Genomic DNA, 11970 nt, shown 5'->3' on the forward strand with positions numbered 1-11970 from the left:
GGCTGAGTGACGTCAGCCAACAGACTTTAGCCTGCTGTTGGCTGAAAATGGGTCGCAGGGTTGCAGAACATTCACAGAAGTACAGCCAAATGAGCTTTGGCTGTGCATCTCATTTAATAAAATACATGCAATGTATTTAGCTAACCTGGAGCAGATTTTTTTTAATACATATACAAGTGACATCTGTTCAGCATGCTTGTCTCCATAGGTGGGGCTGCTCTTTCACATCTCAGCTATACACTTTCTTTTAGTCAGGTGCAGATATAACTGCTGACTTCCCATTGTGTTTACTAAACAAGTCACAGATTCATTTCACATACTGAATGTTAACATGATAATGTGATACTTTAATGGCTTAATGCAAAGGACCTAAACATGGAATAAACTGAACAAGAAACCACGAGTGAAATATCTCTGCCTGATCCGCACATAGCCCCATGCATGGCTGCTGTCAGCTCCATGAATCAACAAGTGTTAGATCACCGTGCTGATCTCTGCGGACTATTTGTAGGACTGTTATTAATAGATGCCTATCCTCCTACTGTTGCTGTCATGAAGGTGTGGTCAGGCAGCCAGCACAGGCTTCTGTTTTATACACTAGTCAGACCTGACTTGTACAAAGCTTGGCAAACACTTCAAATCGTCACCAGTTACAAGAACAGGTGTACAATAAGAGGGCAGCTTTTTTTACGCTGAATGCTCAGCAGATCACAAGCAGGGATGTTAAAGTGAGTAAAGTTCCTGCAACAGTTCAACACTTATGTATTTATTTTATTAATAATGCATGGAAAGTCCAATTTACAATTCAAATGATTTAAACACGGAGTGCATGTCAACAAAGAAAGAAATATACAGATATGATTGCTCAGTTCTCAGGCTAGGTTCACACCTGAGCAATTTTCTGCTGGAAGCTTGTCACTCCAAAACGCTCAACAAGCCAAATCCCATTCATGTCAACAGTCCCTGTTCACATCTGAGTATTCTGTCACCTGTCGCAGAACGCCTGTCATGTCAGCTATGGCTTTTGGTTTCTCCACTTTTTGTGTCATACCAATAAAAACAAAAAATAACCATGATAATGCATAAACATTTGTAGGTGCAACAATTTTATGGGTAAAGCGGTGAGCTATCTGATAGAAATGCATGGGTGCCAATACTTTTAGCCATGATTTTATGTGAACAGCCTGCATTGGAAAGAATGTTTTTTGACATTACATGCAAATCTATACTTTTCTGAACACATTTGATCCGCATAGAATTCGCATCAGTGCGAACCGGAACTCAAATATATCCATGGGATTGATCTCTTGGCCAAAGCAGAAACGTAAGCTCCATATACACACAAACAACAAGCACACACAGCTTGACACTCATTTTGAATGGATGAATTTTAGTTTATATACATTTGGATTATATGGGACCACCAGGGTAACCCAAGCACATAGCTCTACTTCCATATGCAAAGAGGTGAGCAGGTGATGTTACCACACCCCAGTCAATCATTTGCACACAACGGAAGTATCAGATTTATGAATCCCATATTCTGTCAATAGACATTGAGAAAGCTAGATTACAGTACTATTTTCAGTGGCTAAATGTCCTCAGTCTGTTGCCCAGCATCATTCACCCACTTCCTCTAAGCCCAGGTCGTCTTGGACTCGCTACACAGGGGTGTAAAACTGGTGGCCCTCCAGCTGTTGCCAAACTACAAGTCCCATGAGGCATTGCAAGGCTGACAGTTACAAGCATGATCCCCAAAGGCAGAGGCATGATGGGACCTGTAATTTCACAACAGCTTGAGGGCTGCCAGTTTGACGCCCCTGCACTACAGCCTGTGACCGGACAGTGAAAAGAGAAGAAACACAATGATGAGCTCATCACTCTGCTTTCTTTTAGAATCAGTGTGCTTCTTGTCAGCACATGAACTGACTGGCTTCACACCGGTGCGACTTGACAGTTCTAAATCGCACATTGAAGTGCGCCAATTTGGAAAGTAGTTACAGCAACATGTTCGGTGATTTCAGGTGCAACTTGCATAGAGATCTGTGCATGAAGTCGCACAGATGTCAGGCAAGTCACCTCAAATCGCACTGACCTGCGGCTTTGTGATCATGCTACTTCAAGTGAAGTAACACGATTTCAAAGTCGCATTCAGTGTAAACCAGGGCTTAGCAGATCAGTGCTATTTGTACCGCCAATTTCACTGCAGTTTGCGACTTCATTTAACAGAAGTCAATGCAAGTCGCAATGAATCCGAAAAAAAGTAATCCAGGAACTATTTTTGAAATCGTGTTACTTCAAATAGCACTGATTGAAGTGCCATAGAAATACATTAGATGCTACTTCAGGTGTGATATGTAAAATCGCATGTGGCACTGAAGACACACTGGTGTGAAACAGGGCTTATACCAATTCTTCTGCTCACACCCAAGCCCTTTAATGATGTGTTATCGATTACAGAGCAGCAGCATTTGAAACTTTCATGCTACCTACAGTTCCATTTTAAGGCCGAACTTCAGCCATACTTAGAAATTCACCTGGCATGGGGTCACCCCTCGCACTGCAAAAGGTTAAATGCTTATTTTGCCTGGGAAGGGGGGGGGTATAGAGGCACACTCTCATAAATGTTATGCCTTAACATAGCTCATGCAGTATTTATCTCAAAAGTAGTCAACTCACTAAAAAATATGCATTTAACAAATGAGTTAAACACTTACGTTTTGCAATATTTAGCACTAGTATTATATCACAGTTTTTTGCACGCTAACACTGTACCACAGTTCTATGAATTGTACATTGTTCTATGAATGAAGACACAAAGAAATATTGTGGAACTTTGAAGACATTCTCATGCTAGGTTTACATTTTTGTGACCTGCATTCTGCATGTAGGCAGCCCACATATTTCACTGGGCAAACCTACCCAAAGAAACTCAAGGAAGGAAGTCACCACCTGCTGCACGGAGCTGCATGGTGCTGTGGTACCATGCTGTTTGGCATGTGCAAAAACATACCACGTTTGTGGATGCATGGGGTGCCACTAAGAATTATTGAGGACTCCAAGCGTCTGCTAAATAGCCACACATTTGTCAGAGTTCCCAACCTACAGTAATGTGAACCTAGCCTGCGGCCGTGTTTGCGCAGGCACAGCAGACCATTTATTTTAATGGGCTGCTGTACCAGTGGGATACACAGGAGAAGGTCCCTTAACCTTTTCTAAAACTCCAGCCACAGGGAAACCACATAATGCTAAGCATTTCCCAGCATGGGAAAATGTGCTGCAGTTTCCAATGCATTGGGGTGCCATTAAGAACTAATGGCACGCCCATGCGTCTAATTACAGCAGTGCATATTTGTCGCGGGTACAGGAAAGCGGGTGATTTACACGCACTCCCACAACTGCAAACATGTGACCCCAGGCTTAGTGTGCCTTCATTCACAGAATGATCTCCTTCTAATGAAATGCTACAATTTACGTACATTCCTGAGCTTAGGAAAGAACATTTCCACACTGATACATTGTATACATTGAACTTACTGGCCAGTGCAGATCCCCTCATTGTTATTTTGTACAATTTTCAAAATATCAGCTGCCTGTACCAGAACATAAATCATGAATGTGTTTTTTCTTTAGTGAATTTACTGTAAGGCTCCATGCACACTAATTTAAAAAAAAACTAATTTTTAGCATTTTTTGTACATTTGTGTATGTTTAGGAACATTTTGCATTTTTGAGAGTGGTTTTCTGGCAGAAAATAATAATAATAAAAAAAAAAACCACAAACCAGAAGGATTTTCTTTCTGCCTCTAAACACAGATCGTAACATATGCCTCTAAACATCCTAATGCACAGACACATAAACGATAACATTATTTGCTTCTACTTGCTCCTCTAGGAGCAACATTCTTTTAAGTCACTTTACATGGACCCTTATGATTAATCTCCATTTTCAGGGATATTTACAGTATTTACCTTAAATTTTCTATTTTTTTGATGAACTGACATTTATTATAGCATGCAATATTCCCAAAAAACACAAATATTGCATGCAATAATCATTAGTAAATCCTATGGGAAAATGTTGAGAGAGCCCAAGCAGAGCAGTTTCAGAGGACAAGTATTACAACAGGGAGGACGCCTACGGGAAAGGAAGAAGGCAAGAATTTCACTTCATTCATTGCCTTTAGACTGAACGAGTAATGCAGCCCATACACGAGTCTTTTTTTTTTCCGTTCAATCAGCAGGTTAAACAATAAAAAACTGACCCAATTCCTCTATCTACACATTTGAGGTTGATTGGGGAATCCTCCTGCTGAGATAATATTCTGACAGTGGGGAGAATTCCCTGCTGTTGGAACACACAGATCAGAACTATTGACTATAGCGCGTGGTGCTGAACGAGGGAGAACCTCACAGTATAGTCGTACAGGAGGACAGTTCTCATACATAAATCGAAATTCAGCCAGTCCCTGCTGAAGCAGACAAATTTTGATCTATGTATGGTTGGCTCAACCTCTCCTTGCAGTGTGGGAGGGGGGGTTACAGAAAGGTGAACTTTTAACAATGGCTGGTGATCAGTATAATTATATCTGGTGATCCTGCTATGATGGCTTTTGCTCAGACACATTATTATTATTATACAGGATTTATATAGTGTAAACTGTTTACGCAGCGCTTTGCAACATAAGGGCAGACAGTACAATTACAATACAAATTCATATAGGAGGATTCAGAGGGCTTCTTCCTGTTATATTGTTACATCTCTTCCAGTTTGTCCTGTTATTAAAACTTCAATGCAAAATCTGGTGCAGCTGTGCATGGTAGCCAATGAGCTTCTAACTTCAACTTCTTCAGTTAAGCTTTGACAATAAAACCTGGAAGCGGATTGGTTTCTATGCAGAGCTGAACCGTATTTTACACTCTCCTGTATTATAGAATAACCCCCATGTCTGTCACACGATTTCCATTGGGGACTATTGGTAGACCTGTTAGTACTCAAGGAGCATGCATGGTCGACCACTGGGAAGCCAATCTAGAGCAATGACATGGAGTCACCACTAAAGCATTTGCATTCAGGCAGGATGTGGCTGCAAGGAGACTAGAAGAGATCAGTAGCACTGACATAAAAAGGAAAGCAATACAGTAAAAACATTTTCAAAAAGAAAAGAACATGGCAGTTATGATACAGTTCCTGAGAAAACTAAATATTGTCCAGTTAGGGTTTACATCTACTCTAAGGCTCCATGTACACGGGACACTTCTAAACGATGGAAACGGACTGCTGGAAAACAGGTTAAAAAACATCTGTTTCGCCGCGTTTGCATGCCGCGTTTATGAGCATTTGCGTTTAGAAGCGTTTTTTAAAGATAACCTCAGAACTGCCAAAATGCCCAGAATGCACTGAAAAACAGTAAAAAAAATTAACTATTTCAGACATTTTGAGAGAAATAGAGAGAGCAGAAGCAGAGAGAGCAGTATTTGTTGAGATTAGCTGTCTTTTGTTTTGTGGTGTTTGGATGTGTTCCAGCTCATTGCTGTGCAGAAATTATTGCAGCAGTGTCTAACATATTTTCTTTCATGCGAAACCTCAAAGTATGGTGTACCAGGTCCATTTGAGTACCGGGAAAACACTTTGCATGCACTTTTCATGATGAAAAAAGGCTCTAGACCGCATCTGGAAATGGAAGAGTTAAAAGTTTTCCAAACGCAAACGCTTATAAACACGGTTAGCCGCATTTACAAGTGTTTGGTATTTGAAACGCTGATAAAATCTACTCCTGAATGCAAGTTTGGTACGTTCAAAAAAACTACTGTAAACTCAACTGCCTGTAAACGACTGTAAATGACGATGTGTACATGGACACATAGGAAAACATTAGGGAGAGTTCAGGGGCTGCTGGAAAAAAAACGCAGAAAAGCTCCTAAACGTGAGTTTATTAGCTGCAGTGTACATGGAGCCTTAGTATATAAACATCTTGAGCTTTTCTTTATGTGAAATGGAATGTGAGATTATGTTTTGTAGTCTGTTTATGTGTGAATTGTGTTTTCATAGCAAAGGTCACTTTATTCCTCACATTTCAGTTTACATAACTTCAATAACAATTATTGACAAATAATTCTTGAAGCAGACTGCAACACCCATGTGAGCCACAGGCAACACAAGATAAGATTACATTGGTATACAAACACACTGTGCGCTGTCCTACCATCACACCCACCCCTTCTATTCCTGTCCTAGAGCGGTCACATGTACACCAGACACTGACAAGCCCAGATCCTGCTTCACACGTCTGCATAAAGGAACAATATACTGGAAACTCAAGGTCTTCAAAAAGACTTTCCTTCCATATTTCAGTTTTGCAAGACTGGGCGTATATATGCACACTGGACATTTATCCCTAATGCAAGATACAGGCATTCAGGTGCAGGTGCACCGTCCAGCCCCACCAACCAGCAAAACTCATTGAGAGAATGAAATTTGCTGTGCACCGACTAGTACCAAAATTCAGAGCAGTATGAGCCCAGTGACGAATGCCCAGAATGCAGAATTTTGGTGGCATTCACCCCTGGGCACATACGGCCCTAAATCTACACACTAACTGCACTGCTCAGCCGCAGTAGATGCCAGATGCAGAATTTTATAGGTTGTAGGCAGTGGGGCTGGACAGAAGTCGCACATAAATGCTGGAGACTCAAGCACCATGGATAAATGCCCAGGATTCTTTCACACGTGGACATTTGCACTTTCACACACCCCAAACCCACAAAAAATAAAGAAACACAAAAAAAAACAAAAACACAAGGCCCTTTTACAGACGCGAGTGGTTGCCATTAATTCTTAGAGGCACCCAAGCATCTTGTAAAGGCATCAGCATTCGTGCCTGCCAAACAACATGGCCTTGGCGCGGTGCGATTCTAGAACAACCTTTGTCTTTTTGCACTTCTCATGTATAAGGCAGACAATTGAAATTAATGGGGTGCCCTAAATTACATGAGGGAGCCCCAAAACATGTGCTCTAGGATGCGAGGGTCCACCACACACACAGTACGCAGGGCGTAACCCCTCCACCTCACACACAGTGCGCGGGGCGTCACCCCCCCCTCTTCTCTCACACAGTACGCTGGGGCGTCACCCCCCCCCCCCTCTTCTCTCACACAGTACGCTGGGGCGTCATCCCCCCCCCTCTTCTCTCACACAGTACGCGGGCGTCACCCCCCCCTTCTCTCACACAGTACGCGGGGCGTCACCCCCCCTTCTCTCACACAGTACGCGGGGCGTCACCCCCCCCTTCTCTCACAGAGTACGCGGGGCGTCACACCCCCTTCTCTCACACAGTACACAGGGCGTCACCCTTCCTCTCACACAGTACGCGGGGCGTCATCCCCCTTCTCTCACACAGTACGCGGGGCGTCACACCCCCCCTCCTCTCACACAGCACGCAGGGCGTCATGGGCATCACCCCTCCACCTCACACACAGTAAGCAGGATGTCACCCCCCCTTCACCTCACACATAGTACGCGGGGTGTCACCCCCCCCCCCCCACAGTACGCGGGACGTCAGGTCCCCCATTCTCTCACACAGTATGTGGAGCATCACACCCCCCCCTCCTCCTCGTCTCACACAGCATGCAGGGCGTCACCCTGTCCTTCTCTCACACAGTACGCAAGGCGTTATGGCATCACCCCTCTCCTCTCACACTGTACGAAGGGCGTCACCCCTCCCCCCTTCGCTCACACAGTACGCAGAACATCAACCTCCTCACACATAGTACACAGAGTGTCACCCCCCCCCCCCTCCTCACACACAGTACGCAACTTGTCACCCCCCCCCCTCCTCACAGACAGTATGCAGGGTGCCGTCCCCAAGTGGTGTGTTAGGTGTACACAGTCAGATGTTGGGTGTACACAGTCAGGTGTATTTCAGGGGTGGGGTGCACACACAGCGGTGTATTCCGGGTGTTGTTAGTAAATAGTGGGGTGTACACAGTGAGGTATATTGAGATGTACACAGTGAGGTGTATTGAGATGTACACAGTGAGGTGTATTCCGGGTGTGTAGGTACATAGTGGGGTGGGGTATATTCCAGGTGTGGTGTAGGTACATAGGGGTGTATTCCGGGGTGCGGTGCACTCAGCAAGCTGTATTCTAGGTGTGGGGTGTTGTAGGTACATAGTGGGGTGTGGTGTGAGGTGCACTCAGCAAGCTGTATTTCAGGTGTAGTGTGGGGTGTTTTAGGTACATAGTGGGGTGTATTCCGGGGTGTGGTAGGCACATAGTGGGGTGTGGTGTATTCCAGGGTGTGGCGTGAGGTGCACTCAGCAAGCTGTATTCCGGGTGGGGTGTTGTAGGTACATAGTGGGGTGGGGTGTATTCCGGGGTGTGGTGTAAGGTGCACTCAGCAAGCTGTATTCCAGGTGTGGTGTAGGTACATAGTGGGGTGTATTCCGGGGTGTGGTGCGGGTTGTTGTAGGTAGATAGTGGAGTTTATTCCGGGGTGTGAGGTGCACTCAGCAAGCTGTATTCTAGGTGTGGCGTAGGGTGTTGTAGGTACATAGTGGGGCGATGGCCAGGGTGTGGTGTGTTGTAGGTACATAGTGGGGTGTATTCCAGGGTGTGGTGTGTTGTGTTGTAGGTACATAGTGGGGTGTATTCCAAGTGTGGTGTTGTAGGTACATAGTGGGGTGTATTCCAAGTGTGGTGTTGTAGGTACATAGTGGGGTGTATTCCAGGGTGTTGTAGGTACATAGTGGGGTGTGATGTGAGGGGCACGTAGCAAGCTGTATTCTAGGTGTGGCACAGGGTGTTGTAGGTACATAGTGGGGTGTGAGGTGTTGTAAGTAAATAGTGGGGTGTGTTGTAGGTACATAGTTGGGTGTATTCCAGGGTGTTGTAGGTACATAGTGTGGTGTGAGGGGCACTTAGCAAGCTGTATTCTAGGTGTGGCGTACGGTGTTGTAGGTACATAGTGGGGTGTATACCGGGGTGTTGAAGGTACATAGTGGGGTGGGATGTATTCCGGGGTGTGGTGTAAGGTGCACTCAGCAAGCTGTATTCCAGGTGTGGTGTAGGTACATAGTGGGGTGTATTCCGGGGTGTGGTGCGGGTTGTTGTAGGTACATAGTGGGGTGTATTCCAGGGTGTGAGGTGCACTCAGCAAGCTGTATTCTAGGTGAGGCGTAGGGTGTTGTAGGTATATAGTGGGGTGTATGCCAGGGTGTGGTGTGTTGTAGATACATAGTGGGGTGTATTCCAGGGTGTGAGGTGTTGTAGGTACATAGTGGGGTGTATTCCAAGTGTGGTGTTGTAGGTACATAGTGGGGTGTATTCCAGGGTGTTGTAGGTACATAGTGGGGTGTGATGTGAGGGGCACTTAGCAAGCTGTATTCTAGGTATGGCAAAGGGTGTTGTAGGTACATAGTGGGGTGTATACCGGGGTGTGAGGTGTTGTAAGTAAATAGTGGGGTGTATTCCAGGGTGTGTTGTAGGTACATAGTAGGGTGTATTCCAGGGTGTTGTAGGTACATAGTGGGGTGTGATGTGAGGAGTACTTAGCAAGCTGTATTCTAGGTGTGGCGAGGGTGTTGTAGGTACATAGTGGGGTGTATACCGGGGTGTGGGGTGTTGAAGGTACATAGTGGGGTGTATACCGGGGTGTGGGGTGTTGAAGGTACATAGTGGGGTGTATACCGGGGTGTGGGGTGTCTTCCAGGGTGTGGTGTGTTGAAGGTACATAGTGGGGTGTATTCCGGGGTGTTTTAGGTACATAGTGGGGTGTATTCCGGGGTGTGGGGTGTTGAAGGTACATAGTGGGGTGTATTCCAGGGTGTGGGGTGTTGTAGGTACATAGTGGGGTGTATTCCAGGGTGTGGGGTGTTGTAGGTACATAGTGGGGTGTATTCCAGGGGTTGGGGTGGGGTGTTGAAGGTACATAGTGGGGTGTATTCCGGGGTGTAGTGTGGGGTGTTTTAGGTACATAGTGGGGTGTATTCCAGGGTGTTTTAGATACATAGTGGGGTGTATTCCGGGGTGTGGGGTGTTGAAAGTACATAGTGGGGTGTATTCCAGGGTGTGGGATGTTGTAGGTACATAGTGGGGTGTATTCCAAGGTGTGGGGTGTTGAAGGTACATAGTGGGGTGTATTCCAGGGTGTGGGATGTTGTAGGTACATAGTGGGGTGTATTCCAGGGTGTGGGGTGTTGTAGGTACATAGTGGGGTGTATTCCAAGGTGTGGGGTGTTGAAGGTACATAGTGGGGTGTATTCCGGGGTGTGGTGTGGGGTGTTGAAAGTATACAGTGAGGTGTATTCCAGGGTGTTGTAGGTACATAGTGGGGTGTGGTGTATACCAGGGTGTGGTGTGAGGTGCACTCAGCAAGCTGTATTCCAGGTGTGGTTACACAGTGGGATGTGTTCCAGGTGTGGGGTGCAAACTGAGGTATATTCTGGGCGTTGTGTGGTGTATTGTCAGTAAATAGTGGGGTGCACACAGTGAGGTGTATTCTGAATGTGTTATGCATACAGTGGGGTGTATTCCGGGTGTTGAGGTGTACACAGTGGGGTGTATTCCAGGTGCAGGATGTACTGGGGCGCACTCACCCGCTCTCCCTCATGACGTTGCTGTCCCCGCAGTCACACGCCCCCCCGGCCTGGCTCCGGAACATGTTGAAGTCGTGGCCGGCATGCTCGCCCTGGTTGAAGCACTCGGCACACAGGGACATGCACGGGGAGATGCCGCAGGTCCGGCAGCGATAGGCCACGAAGTTGGCGGTCCAGACCAGGCCGCACAGGGTGGCGTTGTCATAGGAACGGACCGCCTGACAGAAGTCCTCGAACTTGTCCCCTCCGGCCAGCAGTGAGCGGCACCAGTCCAGGGCCTCCCCGGCCGGCCGCTCCACACTCAGCACCCAGTCCAGCAGCTCGTTCAGCTGATCCCGGCTCCGCTCCCCCCGGCTCAGCTCTCCCTTCAACCTGGCCGCCGTGGCCTCCTTATCCCGGCTGAGTGGCGGCGGAGACTGAGCCGCCATAATGACTCCTCCGAGCTCCTCACCGCTCCGCTTTACTTTTGTTATCTTCCATACACGGGGCTCCGCCACATCTCGCGAGAACTGCGCCGCCTCCTGTCACTTCTCAGCCCTGCACTGACAGCACCGGGGAAGGGGCAATGACATCACGTGATACACTGACAGCACATGACACGCTGACAGCACATGGGGACACTGGCAGATCTATACTGACATCACATGGGTACACTCAGCCCCGCTCTGCCAGCACTTGAAGACACCGACTACACATGGATACACTGACAATATAAGGGTACATTGACAACACATGGGTACACTGACAACACATGGGTACAGTGACAACACATGGGTACATTGACAACACATGGGTACACTGACAACACATGGGTACACTGACATGGGTACAGTGACAACACATGGGTACATTGACAACACATTGGTACATTGACAACACATGGGTACACTGACAACACATGGGTACACTCAGCCCCGCTCTGCCAGCACTTGAAGACACCGACTGCACATGGATACACTGACAATATATGGGTACATTGACAACACGTGGGTACACTGACAACACATGGGTACAGTGACAACACATCGGTACATTGACAACATATGGGTACACTGACAACACATGGGTACACTCAGCCCCGCTCTGCCAGCACTTGAAGACACCGACTGCACATGAATACACTGACATGGGTATATTGACAACACATGGGTACACTGACAACACATGGGTACACTGACAACACATGGGTACACTGACAACTCATGGGTACATTGACAACACATGGGTACACTGACAACACATGGGTACACTGACAACACATGGTTACATTGACAACACATTGGTACAGTGACAACACGTGGGTACACTGACAGTTCCAGACTGTGTTCTGCTTCATTTCCATCAGACACTGACAGCCCACACTGTGCTGTGCTT

At 46.6% G+C, this 11970-nt stretch overlaps 1 protein-coding gene across 1 annotated transcript in view; it reads right to left on the bottom strand.

Moving 5' to 3' along the window:
- LOC149447909 (E3 ubiquitin-protein ligase UBR3-like) overlaps positions 1-11147 on the bottom strand; it is a 54828-nt gene extending 43681 nt beyond the window's left edge. The window contains exon 1 of the mRNA XM_089651866.1: positions 10597-11147. Within this exon, the coding sequence (XP_089507992.1) occupies positions 10597-11024 (428 nt within the window). The 5' untranslated portion in view covers positions 11025-11147. The remainder of the gene's footprint in view (positions 1-10596) is intronic.
- Positions 11148-11970: the final 823 nt, after the last annotated feature.

This window comes from Staurois parvus, unplaced genomic scaffold, assembly GCF_062004578.1.
Source record: "Staurois parvus isolate SC_StPar_1 unplaced genomic scaffold, SC_StPar_1.0 ptg000665l, whole genome shotgun sequence".
In the NCBI taxonomy this organism is placed as follows: domain Eukaryota; kingdom Metazoa; phylum Chordata; class Amphibia; order Anura; family Ranidae; genus Staurois; species Staurois parvus.